This window comes from Parambassis ranga, chromosome 13, assembly GCF_900634625.1.
Source record: "Parambassis ranga chromosome 13, fParRan2.1, whole genome shotgun sequence".
NCBI lineage: Eukaryota > Metazoa > Chordata > Actinopteri > Ambassidae > Parambassis > Parambassis ranga.
The window spans coordinates 9,017,307-9,036,968 of NC_041033.1; the positions used below are offsets into that span (position 1 = coordinate 9,017,307).

General features: G+C 41.6%; 1 protein-coding gene across 2 annotated transcripts in view; it reads left to right on the plus strand.

The window, feature by feature from the left end:
• Positions 1-11,917: 11,917 nt before the first annotated feature.
• clmpb (CXADR like membrane protein b) overlaps positions 11,918-19,662 on the plus strand; it is a 60,360-nt gene continuing 52,615 nt past the window's right edge. For both annotated transcript variants that reach the window (XR_003671597.1, XM_028419912.1), the window contains exon 1: positions 11,918-12,336. Coding sequence is in view for 1 of the 2 variants with exons in the window: in XM_028419912.1 (XP_028275713.1) it covers positions 12,288-12,336 (49 nt within the window). In the remaining variant the exon portion in view is untranslated. The remainder of the gene's footprint in view (positions 12,337-19,662) is intronic.

Here is a 19,662-nt window from a genome sequence, read left to right on the forward strand (position 1 = left end):
AGGTAGCTGTCCATTTTTACCACGAAAGTTATTGTTTTTTATATCTTCTGATTTCGAAACAGTGCTGCTCCTTTATTGCAGAGGTAAATGAGGAAGCATGCTGCAGATGACTTACAGATGTATTCGTTCCCCTTTTGATTTCCATCTCCTGTTGTTGAACAAAAAAGCAGGGAAGCTGTGACGTACACAGGAGGTCTCATTCCTCTTTTTAATCACAGCCATTCTCAGTTCAACAAGCATCTGTCAGGTTTGGCAAAAAAAAGAAGCACAACTCTAATGTCCATGCAATCATATTTTCCCCCAGACGTATGCCGTGCCAGTAGGAAAACACACACACACACACATTGTGTATCCACCAATCACAAACAACAAGTGACAGACAGTATTCCACCACAGTGGCCAAATATGTAAAGTCTCTAAAGATGAGTTTTAGCCTGTGCCGTGTCAGAGTGATCTGCAAGTCAATTGGTTCTGGCCTGGACAGGCTTATCCAAAGTAATGGAAGTATTTAATGAATTTAAAAGACCTCTTTACTATTAGACTATTGTGGAGGGTAGCATCTGTCATTTGTTGGACTGTTCCCTCACCGCCTTGTCCACTTGACCATGACGTTGCTGCTGTCCTGGTACCTTGAAAAGGATGTAATTAGAGTCGTTGTATTGGATGCTCACACGGTTAAGTGACCTTAGGATCTGAGGCGTTCCTCTTTAAAGGTTTTCACTTAGCACGCTCCCCAATACAGGCCGTGATATTCAAGAAGGCTCAGTACATGTGTGTTTTATGGAATATCTCAACATTATTGTTGTAAAAAAGCAAACCATATATCACCGTGCCATCTTTTCCTTCCGTGTACTTCATTTCTGTCTGTATGAGCTCATTAAGCAGGGCTAAGGGACTGGGTGAAGTGAGCAGTATGTCCTGAGGAGGAAGCTTGTCTTCCAAAAGCATTACCGTAACCTAGCACATCTGTCCTCCGGGCATTCCGGTCTGCCTCTCCCCACTCTGTTTGCATTGGCCCTGAGCTATGTGTGTATATTTGCTATTATTAGGAGGAGAACTGCTGCAAGGTATAGAAAAATGTCAGGGAGGGCAGCTATTTTTAACAGCTGGTGCTTGGCCCTGATGCTTCTTTTCACTCTCTTTCTTTTTTTTGAATAGTTGACCATGCTGTGCGCTCTCTTGCACCACTGTGAACTTTACCATGTGCTGGCTGGGCATCAGTCCATTGCCCCCTCTTTCACCTCCATGCCCATGTCCACTTGAATGTGCTGGCAAATAGCAAGGTGTCATGCTTATCCATCCTCTTTTATCTCCCACATAACTACAGCTAAACAGACATTGCTACAGTGAGAGGGTATCATTGATTTGTGTAGGTGCTATTTTTGGAAAATTTATCTCATGTCTTTTAATTTAACTCAGCCAGCAGCAAATTAATGAACTGCATAGCTGGGCGCTTAAATAGTTCCTCACTGGAGCCATGAAAAAAAAAAATCCATTCATACACACGAGTCCTCGCTGACATTGCGGTGCTAATGCAGGCAGGAGGACTCCTCCTCTTCCACAGTGTGAGCACCACAGAGAGAAGGAGAGAGAGAGAGGGAGAGAGCTGCAACAGAAGCGTCTCTCTCTCTGTCTCTCTGTCTCTCACACAGACACACGTGTGCGCTCACTTTTTACTCAAACATTTGTCTGCTCAGTTGTGTTTGACCATCTCTCAAAAAAACTAAGGAAACAGAGTGAGAGGGTAAACCCCCCAGACGGGGTTTAGAAAAACTCTTTCCCCTATTTTCTTTTCTCTTTTAGTTGTTTAACTCAGATGCACAAAGCGTTGTGTTATCAGGCTATTTCAAAATCATCACAGGAGATGATCTCTTGATTGCCTTGATCATATTGTTTCTGGGGCACTTCTGAAACGAGACAAAGACGTGAGAGTGACATGATATTATATCATCCTCTAAAAATAACCAATTTATGAGCTACAGGGAAGCATTGCCTATTCAAACATGATATAAGTGCAGTGTAACCACGGTTATTTGTGGTTCTGAATGTGACAGGTACAATTACAGAAGCCATATGGTGTTGTCTTATCTGTATTTAGGTGGCATTGCAGAGGTCATTCCACTGCCGAGTTTAATGCTGAAGTTAACGGTGTTGTCAAGGCTACCGCATGCAGAATGTGAGCCCGGTGCAAAACACATCATTTTCTTGTTCTATTTTTACAGCCAAGACCACAACGCATAGCCCTATGTATTCCCTCTTTAATTTGTCTCATTACGAATCCCACATAAGCTTAAAAAGAAGACACAGCTTGTGTCCCATTTGAGCGGTGAGATAAACGTAGTAAAAAAAATGCTTATTATGATTTTCTGTGTTCACAGACTGAAGGCCTGTAGAGTCAACCTCAGCGAGCGTGGATGGGAAATGAGAGATGACGTGTTAGAACAGGAAGAAGGAGAGTTTGCACAACTGGCATCGACCCAACAAATTCATTTTGTGGGGCCACAAATCAGTCAGCATTATGTGAGTCAGAATCCTCAACTTGTGTTTGCAGTGAAATAGCAGCAAGGGCTCACAGTGCTGGAGCGCGATCAAAGTGGATTGCGGCGCAAGTGAACACACCCACCGATGCCTGGACCTGGAAAGCATTTTCCTTTTAATTTACTTAAGTTCCTTGTTTAGCTTATTTAATGGACGCTTGTGTTAGAAGCATTAAATACAGCCCTGTTATCCACCTACAGCATAGCAGCTGACCCTGCATGGTGCAGACCAGTTCAGTCATGCATAAATGGCAACCACCCCCATGGGGCATGTCGTGTACAAAACAAATACCTAGTTTAACCTTATCTTGTGAGTGTACATTCAGTAAAACTGACTTTCACCATTTTATAGAGAGATAACATTAGGTATGACAGTCCTATACTGCCTCCGTGATTAGTCAGCATCATTAAGTTTAAATTACAAACACACTGGCAGCACACAGATCAGAATATACACATCCTGAAATGTAGGGTGCATACATATTTCCTTCGTACATCACATTGTCCTTTTTTAGATTTTTGTTTTCATGTTCAGCAACCATAATGCTCGCTGCAGTAATGAGCTAGGTGATATTTAGTGGGTGGCCCTCCTGACTAAAGCAAAGTGACAGCTGCATGCTAGGTTGTAATTTGTTTCTTATAAAACCCCAGTTTGGTGTCCAAGCTCATTACATGTGAGAACGTGTCAGGAGCTGTATTTCCCTGGTAAGTAAACAGCAGTTTCATGCACACAAAACCTCCAATCTCCAGGGCTGATTCAAGATACAATCATATGTCTGCTAAGCTCTGTTGCACCGAAGTGCTATTTTATTCATCTGACTCAGGGCAGCTGCCACTTTCCAGAGCCGTCTGTGTGTGTTTGTGTCTGTGTTTGTGTGTACACTGGAAAATAGTTTTTCCACTTGTATTTTCTACACCTTATAAACATATAAAGTTAATAGAGGAAAATGTATTTCTTAGGCATGAGGGGGTAGTTTTTAAGGCTGTTATGCATCAAAAAGAAGGCTACTGCTAACAAAGCTTAACAACCACTGTAGTTTATTTACACCCCAACATTAGCAGTATAGCTTTTTAAAAGGCTTCCAGTTTCTCTGTTATGTTACAGCACAGCACTATTAAGCATTACCAGTCTAAGCAGCCAGGTCTTCTCTGATTGGTTGGCTTTAAAGACCTAGACAGTCACCACCCCCCATTCATTGCATTTTGAGGAGGAGGAGGTCATAGGAGTACAGATTCATATGTTCACAGAACATGCATGCAAAATGTTATTTGGTCATTACTTGGCCCGATATAGACATACAGTGCAAGACATGGTTTGTCAGAAGCCCACCATAGATTACCGCTACAGGTATGAAAAACTGTACTTGTTCTCTTACAGGCTTATTTATGTGGTGTGCATTTGATTAAATGCGAATAGCACAAAGACTATTTTTGTAGGGAGTAGAAGCAATCTCTATTAGGAGTTAGCTGCAAGGCATCCCAGAGGACCCCTGGACTTGAAGCTTTGATTGTGTTTTTTCCGTCCACGTCTCCAGAGCGTTCGCATCAACTCAAGCGTGATAGTTTCCACAGTGCGTGCTACTTTACCTGATTCAAACATGATTGACACGTGAGGTCAACCGTGCCTTCATTATCATATTCTTTACCTGTATTATTGGAAACCACACATGCTGCAATGAACCTACCACCTCATATGCAAGGAAGCCTTCCCCGGAGACAAGCGGTTACTGCTGCCTCTGGCTAATGTTAATCCTACATAGAACTACTCTCATCATGACTTGTCGTATCCAAGCTGTAACCGTGTGCACATGGGGAGACCACATCAGGACAAATTAGGAAGACCATGAATAAACCTGTCTGTGAGGAAGAAGGCAGAAAATCAAGATGGACTCCAGTGCACCCCTAAGGCCTTAAACTTGATTTGCCCTTAAATTGTTGGCTGGGATAAGACCAGAATGTTGGAGCTAACAGTTGTGTTTTTATCTGAGAGCAGAGGGAGCGATCTTTTTTTTTTTTTTTTTCTAACTTTGGTGATAAATGAAACCTGCACCCAGCTTGAAAGGTCAGGACAGAGATGGAGACTTGTGTACGCAGCTAGAAAGGTGATAAATCGAAACACTGATAACCAGAAATGAAGTTTTTGTCCATAAAATATCGTCTGCTTTTGATAATCTCGGGCTCTAACATCTCACCCATCATCATGAACAGATCTGATGTTAGGTACTCACTCTGTTTGCATTATGACAGTGAGAGCTAGAGACTTTTTTCATGATTATGTATATATGTAGTGGTCATGCACATTGTACAGTAATTTTACAGCAGTATGATGTTTCCAGCAGTGAAATTCAGGTGTTGTTTGTGTGGCTAAAGTCTAGAAATCACATGGAGCAAACAGTAATTTGCACAGTTAATGAATGATGAATGGACAGGTCGATTGATTGATTTGTGTGTAAATCCTCGCCCTGCAGATGGTCCTAAAATCCCCTCACCCTGATTAGTGGCTTCCAACTGTGAATATTAAATAGCCAATAACAGCACACACATCCACAGTGTTCAGTGAAGGTTATCATTGGTTTGTGCTGAACTTTTCATTTCTCGCATTTCATTCTTGGTAGTCCTTGTCAAAGAAATGATCTTGCTTCACTGGTCACTGCATCAGTCACGCCTCAGCCCATAGTTGCTCTGGAAAATTGCCTGAGCTTTAGAGTAGTCCACAGCTAGGGGCATGGAATTGTCTGTGACCAATACCTTTTTCCCTTTAGAAAATGATTTGTGTATGTGCGTGAGTGAGTGTGTTTTTTTTTTCACTTCTAGGGTTATTCAGGCTGCCCCCAAAGCACACAACACACAACACTACATCATTTTTTATGTCTAGTTCAAAAGAAGAAAAATCATACAGCTCTTTTTATCCTTTGGCTCTCTGTGTCCCCATCTTATTTATTCACACAAGACCGTGTTTAGAACCAGGGTCCCTGTATCTTCATATTGTTGAAATGAGTAGTGGAAATTCTTATTTATGTTAATAATTAAGTGAAAAAAATCATGTCATCACTTAAATGGCTTTAAATCCCATATATTTAAACCACATATACCATCATAAGAATAGCATCATAAGACCACCCATAAACAAACGCTTCCCGGCAGCTTCAGAGATTGAGAAATGAAGCCAACACAAAGTACTTAAAACTGCAGTTTCTGTAATGGCCAATCGAGGCTGGCTCTAAAAGTGAGTCAATCCCACGTTGCCCATATTTGCCCGCAGTTCACTGAATAAGAGATGAAATAGAACAGTGCCAAATCAGTGTTTGTTGGGTTATTAGTTTGTTAAATGTGTTAAGGGATTTTGATGTCACTCAATGAGTCCAGTGGACCCTGACTATGGACACAGTTTGAAAGTTTGAAAATGCTGAATTGGCATTGCTGCAAATGGTTGTGAGACTGCACCAGCAGCACACTATGGGGACCAGGTGTTCATCTACTGAACTCTTGCTGCACTGCCATTTTTCAACAGGAGCCCAGAATGGACAAAAAAAATAGAGGGAGTCAGCCTAGGTAGTTGTAATATGCTACCTGACCTCTAGGTGCCAGTAGATCCTATTTACTGGTCCTTTTGAAATCTAGCAATGATGTCTTCATCTATGCATTTCATGTTTTTCCAATTAATTTCTTGAACGTGAGACTAGATATAATTTATTTCTTAGTTGGGTGAATAATATTTTAGTATAAATATTTCTGCTGTAACACATTTGACCTTGCAGGCTCTGCAGGCTGAGAGGGTGTAAGGGGATAAAGATGCAGCTCTGTCATTTAACAGACAAATGGAACAGGTTTGTTCCAAAGCCCCTTGACATCACAACAAAAGCCTTCACCTTTTAACACACACAGTATCGGTTTGCCTGGTTGCCCTTCACTGTTGAAGAAGTGTTGCTTCAGCTATTGAGTGCAGATTTAGCTAGCACTGAAAAAGCCATCGTTTCCCCAGTGGTATGGAAAGCCTATAAGACTGAAGGTAATTCGTAAAATGTGCCCCGCGGTGTTACTTCCAAATTGTTTTATCAACAGCGTGGCCATTTCCCTCAGTGATGAATAGAGTCATGTTGAAGATGGATGCCTCCTAGACACACCCACACCTTACATACAGTATGATGCAAAGCTTCTTCTGATTTACGCCAGCTCTTCACCACCATATGGCTGACATCAGTCACTCCCCAATGACCAGGCAGGAGACCACTTCATCAAACAGAGGGGCAGTGGTAGTAACAGTGGTGTGGTTTAGATTAGAAGAAGGTGGGGAAGGGGACAGAGGAACTTCTAATCCAGGCAAATCAAACAGACAGCACTTCATGCGTTCACATCCCTCCCCTTCTGCTTATTCCTCAATCACGCGTCCTTGTTTGTTAAATGAAAATGGGCTTGTGAGTTCTCGGCCCTGCGTCAATAAACCTGAAGAGGCAAAGCGATCAATGTCAGAGGGCATTCAATTTGCATTCCAATCCGAGGCTAATCAGCTAATTTGCTCAGTTGAATGTGGTACCCTAAGCTTCTGACAAGGGGAACCACAGTCAGAATGTATGTCCTTATTCAATGATGAGGCTTTTTGGAAGCTCAGTGAGATTTGCTTCATGCTCTAGTTGTATTTTTGTCATGTCAGATCATAGCAGTGATGCACAATTTGTTTAAAAGTAGTTTGTTTCACTAAGCCTTTAGTGTCAGCACCATGTGAAAGAAGTGATTACATTTATTTAAATGTGGGCTATAAATGGGACCGATTAAGGCGCTAAGCTCTCAGGTAAAAAAAAAAAATGACACCTTGACGGTAGTAACATGGTGTGCATCGGTGCCCCCACTGTAATAAAAATCCATGTCTAAATAGCTCAAACAACCTCCTCTAATTAAAAATTTAGCTGTTTTTTTTCTTTTAAGGTGATTTCTAGAGACAAGCAGGATGTAGCGTTTTCTTGTAATTTCTGGTGTGGAAAATGGCAGCGTTGAGGGAAACGGATTCTAATTCAGTATGCAGCGTTGTGGAAATTATATTGAAACATGATTGATCTGTTTATACTGAACTGGAGCGGGCAACAATTTCCTAAAGTCAGACTGACGCAATCTGAAATAAACAGCCATCAGTCTTATTTCATTCTATCCAAATGACACCATCATGTGTGTTTGACTTATTCAGCCATTTACTCTTGTGTTTGGTTGATGAATTCATCCATCCACTCATTCATTCAATCATTCCCATTCAGCTCCTCCATTTATCCCTTCACAGCAGACTAACAGATGTAAACTGGAAGTGGGTTTGCTGCTGGCTGCCTTGATGTGATTCTGTTGTCTGCCTCGCCTTTAATTAGAGCATGATAACATGTTTTTAAACTCCATCCTTCTCTGCATCATGTTTCCTGCGAAAGGCTCATAAATAAATTGAGGCGGAACATCCACTTTTGAACTCACTGGGCTTTACAGTACAAGGAGACGAGCGTTGCGCTCATAGGAATGTGGAACAGGAGACGACAGGATGTGGTCTAAAATGGGAGTTGGCTGCTTGTGCTTTATCGCTGTGTATAAGTGATACCTAAATTCATTTTTATCAGAACATCCATTCATAAACACTGCATAATCAAAAACACTGTGCGTTCAAATTAAACGGTTGGTTTAAGAACTTTATTTATCCTGTAGGTCGATAAACATCACTCACATTTAAAAGTCATATATGATGCATATGACATGAATCACAGTAACCCCTGTAGGCTCTGTGGTCTTTACATTACATGGCACTGCTGCTTAATTCATAAGCGTCAGCATGGCAGGACCTGCTGTGTGTTTACAGAGAAGCTAAAATCATTGATCAGATTTATTTCATTGGAGAAGCTGACACTTCGTTCTCGTGGCGCAGTCATTTGGTACCGGATGCAAAGAGCTTTACTGACCCATAAACAAACATCCGATTTGGATCAATAAGCCAAGTGCCCAATGCCGCCTTGAGATGCTCACCATAAATCTCTGTGGGCCGCCCTCTCCCTCATTAAATTATAAAGGATTCGTGAGCCGTGAAACACTAACGGCAAAGCATCACATTGGTTGCTAAAAATAGTGACGGCCTAGACAAAAGAGTTTTTTTTATATATCTTCCCTTCCTTCTGATTGTTACTCAAGAATCCTTTTAACTACCCACTTCTTTCATTCCCTGCGGTCAGAAGAGAGAGGTGGCCAAAGCCTGACATCCCAGCGTGCTCGCGTGTGTTTGCAGGGTGTCTTCCGTGCGTCAACAAAACACTAACACGTCCCTGTGATGTCATGATGAGGGAGATACAGCTGTTCTGGCAGACGGGAACACTCACAGTGAAGCGCTCCGTCTCTACCAGGAGGTCCAATGTGCATCTTGTTGCTCCAATTTAAATTGCAAATCCACTTAAAGTACATAAGTCAGGAGTGCTCCCAGCTAAAATGCAAGCCGTGTTGGGTCTGGAAGAGTTTTTAAAAAATCATGGACCTTGCACTTAGGAGGATTACATTTTCATGTGGTAAAAGAGGAGGAGGGAAAAAAAATGAAGGGAGAGTCCCAACACATCTTCATCATCATCACCTTAAAAAGGGGCAGCCCACATGGCAAAATCTATTTTCTCAATTGTAATGTCTGATAATTTCACAATATGTTTTCAGTGCAGTGAGAAATGAGCGTCTGGAGATAGCTGTAGCTCTTGGTGATGTGAAACTAATCAGGGAGAAAGAGCAGTTTCCACACTAGTGACTTTTCAAGGCCCTGTGGTATAAATATCAACCATCTGTGAGGCCATCTGCATTGGGGTGCTACATCATGCACCAAGGCCAAGCCACCAAACGCAGACAGGTTGCCTCACATGGCACTATCTACACTACATGCAAGACAAGTAACCTAATGCACAAACACTACTATCAAGGATGGATCTGCCCTCATACCTCATGTAATGCTGTCATCTGCTCATACATAAGTGAGGTCATCTTTTAAAGGAGCAATCACGATAACCTCTCTGCTGTATAATGCTACTGTACAGCTGTGTTCTGTCTGCTTTACAGAAACATGTATGTGATGTCTGTTGGCTGTCAAGAGTTTTCATCTGGACTCAGACTGCTGCAGAACTAGGCTGTACAGGTAAATGTGTCTGTTAAACCCAGCCATCCATCACATTTTCAGCACTGACACTGCTGCAGTTTTGACTAGTTTTTGCTTTTGTATTCCCCACCTTGCTGCAGCTCACTTCTCCGAATCCCAACTTTTGCGAAGACGAGTTGCAATGAGACTGTGACCTTTTATATTCTGCCGAAAAAACACAGAAAGGAAAAAAAAAACCTGGCCACACAAGACTGGAGACATCACTTAACCGTGTCTTATCTGTCTCTCAAAATGCCTGGAATTATGTTGTTTATTTGTTGCGCCCTCAGAGTCTCTTCCAGTGTTTTCAGGGTACATGTGTTTCTTTGTGTCTGTACCGCTGAAAGAGATGAAAAAAGAGTGGTGTGTGTGTGCGCGCGTGCATCTACTTCTGCATGTGAGACATTGTTTCAAGCTATCTAGTTATTGGAACGGAAAGGAATGGAGGATGGCTGGTGCTGAAGAGCAGGCCACTTGAGGGAGGAAGAGAGAGAAAGAGAGAGAGGGAGAGAGAGAGAGAGAGAGCTGAGGGGCCACAGGCGACTGGAAATCCTTTTGTTATTTCTGTTGATTGTTGAGATGCTGAAGAGGGGGGATTCATTTGTCTGAAGGTCTGAGTGCAGCCATCAGTATGCGGCAGCACCTCTAATTTTGCTGTTTGTTTACCTAAGACCGCACTACACTTGTAAAATATCTTAGCCTCAAACCAGTGAAGGGATAAATGTGGTGTGGCAGTTGTGAAAAGATTGATAGAATAATCCTGAGACTGGAAAACTGGTGGACAAATAATAATTATTAAAAAAAAAAAAGTAAGCAGACAAATACGCCCGTGGTTCAGAACAGATGTATAAACAGGCTTTGATCACAACATGCATCATCACTGCCTGCTAAATATAAATAGCTCAGAAAACGCATCACGCTTTTGAATTTTAAACATGCAGTATTTCTGGATGTAAAGTCACTTCCAGTTAGCCTGACAGACCAAAACCCTAAAAAGTAATAAATAAATAACCATAATCCCAATTACCACAGGGAAACAGTCAAAATATTATTAATTTGCAATACGTTCCTACTCATAAGGAAGCAAAACGACACTTAAATTCAACGTGTGATGACCATATGTTACTGTTATTGTTTCGCTCATTAACAACTGTTGTTTGTGAAAAAAGTCCAAATTTGTCTGCCAAGTTTTAGCAGACAGACACTTAGTCATAGCAGTAAGTTATCATATGTATATCACCTCACAACACGTATGCTGGTGTGAAAAACAAACATACCTCATAGGACTTTTATTGTCTTAAATCTGAGAAACAGCATTAATATACAGTAGGACCAGGCACAGCTAATCTTTAATGTTTAATGAGGAACTTAATAATTATTATAATTCTGCTGTTTACACAGTGGGTTTAATATAATTTACTGGGGCTACCCTTTGTACTCTTAAATAATACAGCAAGAAAATGTTTGTAGAAACAGCCATGATGGCCCAGCAGTATGTACCAAATATTCATAACGTAGGTGTCACACTTTTTCTCTGCTTTCATATTCTTTTAAATTGTGGTAATTGTTTGGTCTATGCCAAATGTCAAACTGATAATTTGGACTATAATGTGTATGGTGAGTGCAGTACGTTATCAGATATGTCACCAGTGACAGAACACATCTAATATGACAACACTTACATGTTACATAGTTGGTATTTAAATACAATAAACACACACATCATACAGTAGATGTTTCATACATGTGCATACTTACACATGAGTATAATTTCATACAATGTAACATATTACACTAAATAATTGCACATAAAACAGGAAATGCGACAGCATGCAGCTACATATTGTTTATGTACATGTGTTCCATGATGGTCAGTGACATACAGCATTGTTATTAAGCCTATAGTGTATGCACTATGGGCACTTGTTTTATGTGTTGAAATCTAAAATAAAAACACAGTCGCAGTATCACTTTAAGCCCCAGATGCAGCTCTATAGAGCAGGACTTTGCATATTTATTAGCTGACAAGATTTTCATAAATAGCATTCTACAAACAAATTAACTCTCTGGAGTGTGCAGCACATAACAGAGGACTCTCATCCTCCCAAGCTGCCTTTCAGTGTGTGTTGCAGGATGCTCGGGCTGTGTAAGAGAACTTCAGACTCTAGAGGTCTCCATCCTTCAGCATCCCCTCATCATCCACCTATTCGCCCTCTCTCCTCCTCCTCCTCCTCCTCTCTGGCATTTTGTGCAACGGAGGAGGAAAGGAGGAGAGACTGCCGAGGAGGAGACAGAGGGGACCCTGAGACAACACGTCCCACGCCAGAGCCAGACAGCCAGGGAACTTTGATTTGACGCCAAGTATAGCCTGCGATGAAAATGACGATGAGGAGAAAGAGCCACGCTTCTTCTTCTCCTTCTTTTTCTTCTTATTGGGAGGCTTAGATATGTCGGGCGTGTGCAACATATGATGTCCTGTGACTCATGTGCTCCACGAAGATTTATTTCTCTCTGATTTCTCCCGTGAATCCGCTGATGGTACCGCTTCGTTGTGCCTGCGCTTAGGTCAGCCGAATGAATTTGAAGGCAGTCTGAGCGCATTGTTTCCAGCTCCGTTGCATATGGGATTTCCAGCCGTGATGTCTGCAATATTCCGCTCTTTGTTTCTGGGTAAGTCACTTTGAATTTCTTTAAAAACCAACTCATTCATTTTTTTTAAAATCAGCGTAACCCGCTCCTCTTTGTGCGAACCACTGAGGATGTGGCCATTCATGTCCGTTATTATATGGAAACGGTTCCTTTTTTATTATTATTCTTTAACGCGTCCCTAACGCATCTTGCAGCCTCCGTTCAGAATGATGTCAGAATATATTTATTTCTTTAGTTTATTTCACACCGTGTAGTAAGCCCCTGGCACTTTGTGATGCGCACACATTAAGGAATTCGTATGCAATCTTTGTTTCCCCATCTCGGAAAATAAGACACATTGACGGGGATAAAAGTTGAGCAGACCCCTCCCTTTGTATCTGCTGCCCAGATGTATTGACCCTGCATGTGCTTGTATTGACACATGTCCTTCAAAGGAAGGCCTGCTGCAAATAATGAGAGGAAAATAAACTGTATCTAAAACCTCACTTGGTTACAACATTCCCTTATGTTTGCCTGAATGTAATTATGAGCATGTTTACACTTGTTATGTGTTCATTATGTGTTAAAAGTTAATTGTTTCTTATGGCTATTAATTAAACGGGGCTGCTCTTGCAAGTAGAGGAAAGGAAAGCTTCCTTTGTCTCGACAGCGATTTATTTTATTGCTTTACTAACAGCAGTTCTGCCCCTATTATTACTGTTAGTATTATCATAGTAATGCAGTGTAAAAGGCCTGAAGGAGCTTCCAGGTTCAGAGCCAAATGAGGAATGTTTAATTCCACTGTGACTCCTCTGACTGGAAGTTACCGTGAGACTGTGTGTAAAAATGACTTCCAGTAAGTGCCTTTATTCTCCCCACTGTGTGTCTGTCTTAACACCTACAGTAAAAGCTCAAATTCCCCTAGCTGGGTGTACCAGGACATAAACTATACTGTATGTGAGGTGTTTAAGGTATGAAGGCATGGAAAAGTTTTAGCCATATGAGGAAAAATCCAAACAAGACCTGGCAGCTCATGTGCTCTGGTTCAAGTCCAAAAGTCGTGCTCTCCTCGTTCGTGCAGTCTCCACAGACCTCAGCGTTTGTCTTTCATGTTTCATCCCATTAGTTTAGACATACAACTGATGTTGTTTGCTTTTGCTTGATGTAGCTTGTGCTGCAGGCTTGTAAATGCCTGAAGAGTTTTTTTTCCTCTTCAGCTCCCATTATTCAGTTATATTGTGGTGATCTGTCTGCACAGTAAACCCTTGGCCTTTGTCTACTTTGTCTAATGCATTCTGGGAAAAAAGAAACTGCAGCCCCCTGTGACCCTGAATATGACGTATGGAAAATTGAAGGTTGGAGATATGATGTTGGGAGCTGCATACATGCTGACCTGCTAATGCAAACACTGGTATTGGCTGCAGTGTGTGTGTGTGTGTGTGTGCGTGATCCTCAGTTTAACTTTACCAGCTGACTCTGCACATGTTTGGTTAGGTGTGTTTGTATATCCAAAACTACACATGATGATGATGAAAACATTCCACACTGACATACGCTGCAGTGATTTGTCCCCAATGAACAATACAGTAACAGCAGACTTCTCTTAAAGTAACCATGTTCTCGTGCCTGCAGTGTTAAATGACTTGTTGTTGCCATGGTGAGGCATTTTTCCATTTCCCTGTCACATTACGACATATAAAACAATTCATGCAGCTGAAAAGGATCTCATCAGACTGCATTTCCAGTACAGTTGCAACCTTGATCACATGTCTCTCAGGCAAGAACTAAATATCTGCCACCCCCCCCCCCCACACACACACACACACCCCCTTCAAAACCAAGGAAATATAAGTAGCATTGCGAGCTAGGCTGATCCGCTGTGCCAGACTGAAGGACGTTTTCCTGAAGTTATAGCCTGTATTAACTCAAGATCAACACTGAGGCCAAGAAAAGAGAGGAAGTGGCTGTTTTATTATAAAAGAATCAATAGTCATTAATAGGGGCTCATTTTCTTTCTTCTTTTTTTATTTGGCTTTGCAAGTCCTGAGACGTTTTTAAATTAATATCTGTTGGTGATGTAATATCCACCGTTCACATTACAGATAAGTAGCACAATTAATTGCCACAGAGAGTTGCGTGTCTCCCTTCGGTAACTCAGCTGAAATGAAGTAAGAAGCAGAACAAGGTCAAATAAAGTAACTCAGTAACATCGCGGTGCTGTTGGACATTCAGACAGGTAAAGGAGAGCAGTGATTGATTGCCCGCTCTGTCCCTGTGCCAGGATTAAATGATTCTGAATGAGGGAATTTGAAAATGACTGTCCAGGAAGTAATAACATAGTGTAAGTCACTTGACAGAAATGTAATTGGAAAGTATGAGCAGCTTTTAAATGCGATCCAAACCTCTGCACCCTCACTTGGAGAAGGGAGTCTTATGTTCATTTGTGCATCAATCTATTAGAAAATTACAAATTTGAGGGATGGTGGCAGCATGGTAGGGTCTTAATATGAATGTGTCCTCATGCATACATTCATGTGTGAAAACAGAGAGGAGACGGCTCATGCGTATGCACACATGCTTGCTAGTGTTAGATGTAGATAAAGAGAGCAGTGGCTCCAAACAGAAATTCTGTCCCCATTCTATATTTAGCATGTCTGCCGGGTAGGCAGAGGATCTCTGAAATGTGAAGATGACAGGAGCCTCCTGAGCCAGAGGTTATGAAGTGACATCTTGATGTGTTTGTGCCTGAATCACTCCCCCTCACACACACACAGCCAAAGACTTCTGACATTCCTACAAACGCAGAGACATTTCGATATATGACGTCTAGTTACCATACATTAAGGCTCGCTTTTGATCTTCTTTTGGCTCGCATTATTATGTCCGCTGTCTAAATATTTGTTTATGGCCAGGACGTGGTCATTCAGGCAGCTTGCGTGTTATTTAAGGCATGTGTCAGTTAGGTATGGAGTCAGTTATCCTTCATCTCACATTGTAATTGCATAAAATTACTTTCACTCTCTCTTTGAGTGGCAGATACAATTAATTCTCTTAATTACGATGACTTCATGAGTATGATACAGACGTATGAAATTGTTCTGCACATTGTCACACACAGACAAGACGAGGCAAAGCATCGCACAGGAGAATCAACAACCAGCAGTTACACACGTCACAGTTACAGCATGCAGTGATTTTCTCCACCTGGTTATACAATGTCAGTTATTTCACAGGTGTAAACAGATTTCCATCAAGAAAAGGATTGTATTACTAGGAGCCAAAGTGGCTAATCTGAATGGCTCAGCAAGGGCAGAGAGAATACAAAACCTCCACCGAGGGTGACAGGAGAGGCCTGCAGATGAGTACAGAGGTCAAGCCGTCCTCAAAACAATTGACCCATATCATTAACAAACTTTGCCTTTCAAGCACTTTCCCCCTGAAGTGTGTGGCCTTTGAATGACAGCGTGCTTCCCTGAATAACAAGCCGTCCTCTTTTTTTGTACCTGAGGGATTCTTCATGTTTCATTGATTGTGGGGCTCTTAGTCACAAGGTCTCTCTATTCTGTTGCAGCGAGCTGAATGCCATGCTGTGAAACAGAGTGTTTGTAGGTAAAAGTGTCCCTGCTTTGTACAGTAAGTGCTTTCATTCCAACACATTCAAGGCAGGTTGGTTTTTCATTGCAGCCAAAGACACGTGAGGTAGAAATAAATATGGCTCTACACAGTCTTTCCTGAGTTCTACACATTCCTTTGTTTGACAGTTCCTTCATCCTTCTCCTGGTCTTTTTCTGACACACCCATAATTTTCCGAGCTGTCCAGGCGTTATTCTGTATGGGCCTTTTGTCAATCTCAACTTGTAAAACACAAGATGCATGCTTAGACAGAGCTGGGTTTGTGTCGTGTTTCTATAAAACCTCCTCCTTTATATCCTTCACTGGGAAAATTACTGCCAGATTATTTTGGAACGAATGAACAGGAACTGCCTATTTCACTTTACGGCTAATCTTTGACAGATGTTCTGGAAAGGCTCGCGATCACATTAACTGGAGCCACATGCGCAGTCTACACATGACATTGCACCACACCAGTGTGCTGTACTGCTGTATTAATAAACACTTTTCAGTCCAGACAGCTACACTCTTATTTTATACAGCAGATCAACCGTGGAGTCATTTTTGCTCATCGTGGTCAACTAATAGAAAGTTCAGACTGAGATAAGGAACATTTTTATAATCAGTATTTACCTCCATTGCTCCTAAGAGTTTACATTTCTGTACTTAATAAGTAGGTTTCCATTTCCCAATAGGAGGCAAGAGAACATTTTTCTACAACTTCCTCTATCCACTTATATGTTGGGCGTATGAAAACATCAATACACTCGAGGAAAACACTTCATTGATTTTTCGAGCAAAAAAATTACGTGTTTGTTTTCTGATAAGATATATTGAAACACCATCCCTGCATCATGATATGTTAATGTAACTTCCAAGTTAATAGGAAGCCACCCCTATCCCTCACTCGTCATCCACCATGACCATCTCAACATGACCTCCTGTTCCATCTATCTCCAAAACAGGAAATTGAATTCCATGTACAATCTTGTGCCTACTATAATTTCTTACAAAATGTTGTGTGCAATACAAAAGCAAAACAAACAGGCTGGTCATGGAGTCACCATGGGCTTTGGGAAAAATGTGAATGTAATAAATAAAAATATAAAATCAATAGGTCACTGAAGCATGATCCGATCCATTCTGATCACTTTCCCTCACAGAAGGCTAAATTTGATCAAGTGTCATATTAGATGACAACAACACAAGCAATGACAAAAGAACCGATCACCTTACAGAATAACCTTTCACCTCATCAGTTGACCCTATTGACTCGCCATCTCTTAGCAGCTGACCTAAGCAGATGGATGCAGTTAACCATGTCATTACCAGAAGGAAACATTAAGGAGAAGTTGCTGTATTCACCAAACTGCGTTTTGCTGATTTCATAAATTGTTCTGCAGTGTTGTACATTTCTGTTCCATTAACCACTGCCTCTCACTTCCTTTATCGTCTAAGATATGACAAGTTAGCTAATTTACCATATTAGGATCAGACAGTACAAAGCTAAAATAGGAAGTTGTCACTGAAACACATGGTTGGACTCTGGCTCTCTCAAAGGGAGGATATCTGCCTTATTTGTAGTAGTGAGTAACTGTGAAAGTCAATGGAGCAGGCACAATTACAGCTTCCTATTTTCTAAGAATATGTGAAGTGATTTGCTGCTTGTGAGCATAAATATTTTAATCAAGGTCTATGATTGTTTTATGTAAGCAGCGAGTAGATCAAAGAGTGAACCAAACTGAGATAAACGCTGATGCAGTCAGCAAGGTGGAGCAAAGAATCGTCTCTCATTGATTCGCCCTGCTGTAGGTCTGTCCTGGTATTCATTCTATGCAGCTATTGACTGGTGCTGGAAATAGAGTTCAATCTATCAAAGATCAAGTGCTCTCCAGCTGCAAGGTGATCAAAATTCACATGTCTTTCAAAAAAAGAAACATTTAAAAGGATTTGTTTATCAGGGGTGGGGGTTGAGATGCTATCATCTCCGAGCTCCCAGCCCTCGTCGTGGTGCTTTCAAGTGCTTTCTGCCTTGGTGAAAGCTGGCAGTGCGGAATGAAGCTGGCATGCTTGTCTTCTCTTAGCAGAACATGCTTTTGATCTATGTTCTCTGTCTCTGAATCCAGGTATATCTCTTGTTTTCTTTGCAGCTGTGCAATCCAACTGTGCAGAAAAATAAACCGCTAAAATAGAGAAAAATCCCCGTCGCTGAGGTGTGTTTCATTTTCTAAACATAACATCAATGACAGAGAGAGGAAAAGTACACTATTGATAAAACATTTATAGCCAATTAGCAGCAGAGGGGTGACATTGGTGGTGTAACAGCACAGGTCAAGCTCATGTGTCTTCTCCTGGCAACAAGCTAACAGAACTGAGGACACGTAATTATACAGACTTCATATTTACTCTGAAGCCTGATTGACCGGTGAGGCCTTGCTGCAGCTGCACAGGTCTCACTTTTTCATTGAGTGACAGAGCGTCAAAACCTCAGTAAACTGTCTGCCAATAATTGATCATTCCTTACCAGTCGCTTAGCGCTTTAAATGTTCATGGGGTGCACCTGTCAGCCCCCAGCGTGTGTGGTGACTCATCTCACACTGTGATTATTGATTATCACGTCCAGATTTTAGCTTGGACACTCCAACAGTATCACGCTGCTGAGATGTGAATCAACGAGAGAATAGAGCTCACAGCCGGAGTGTGACCACAGGGAGTCCTCCCCATAAAGCTGCTGAGAGCTTAAAGAATTTTTCATGTAGACAGAAAGAATTCAGAAATGAACATTTATTTATTTCAGTGTGGCACCAACGAACAAAGCACTGACTTTTCTTTCACTCTATGGGATTCAGCTGTAATTCAATCCTGAGAATTGACGGCAGATGAATGAAACGAAGTTGTATGCTGCACCAAACAATGGCAGCCCAGAGGAGTTTTATTTTTTCCATTTCTCCTTCTCCTCTCTCACTTTTCCAATTGGGAGCTGAGCGAATGAACAGGAGGAAATGTTCCACGTCGCTCTATTTAGACGCCTGCTGTTTCTTTCAATTTGAAGCAGTCTATTAGTGCAGCAAGCAGGACACTCCATTAGGTGTTTTGAACCCGCGTGGTCCATTGTCTCACTCCATTTCCTCCTTTGCTTGCCAGTCTTCCCTAAAGTGTTAGTGCCTTTAATCAGCAGAGGCCCTTCTGCCCTTCAGACATTTATCTTCGGCCGCATTCGGTCGTCACACAGCAGCCAGGAAAGACCCAAAGATGGATGGTGTTTGGAAGAGAGGGAATTTGGTGGCCATTGATTAGAGTGGTGGAAGACAAAGTGGTTACCTGTGCAAGACCTGAACACCATCTGGAGGATTCCTTCTGCTCTTAGAGCATGATAGCTGAAGTCAGGACTCAGGCCATCTGTCCAGTATAGATCTGTAGCTGGTTTGTAAAGAAAAAAGTTTGCTTAATCTATTTATGGACTGGAACAAAACTTTGGAAGTGACCTTTAAAGCTGTGTAAGATATACATTCTCCTGATGAATTCTTTATAGGGATAAAATTCTTCGTCATCAGAACCTTACCTTGTGTAATTGCCATTCAGTACTAAACTGTAAAATGCAATAATTTAGGTCCAGCCTTAGGTTGCCAGTCCTGCTCTCTTGCAGTGGATGTTATGTGATGGATGGTTTAATTATCCAACCACAATGCCAGCCATTTCATAGCACAGCGAAAAACACTGTAAACTGAATATCACTGATCAATTGCAAGGTTGTCC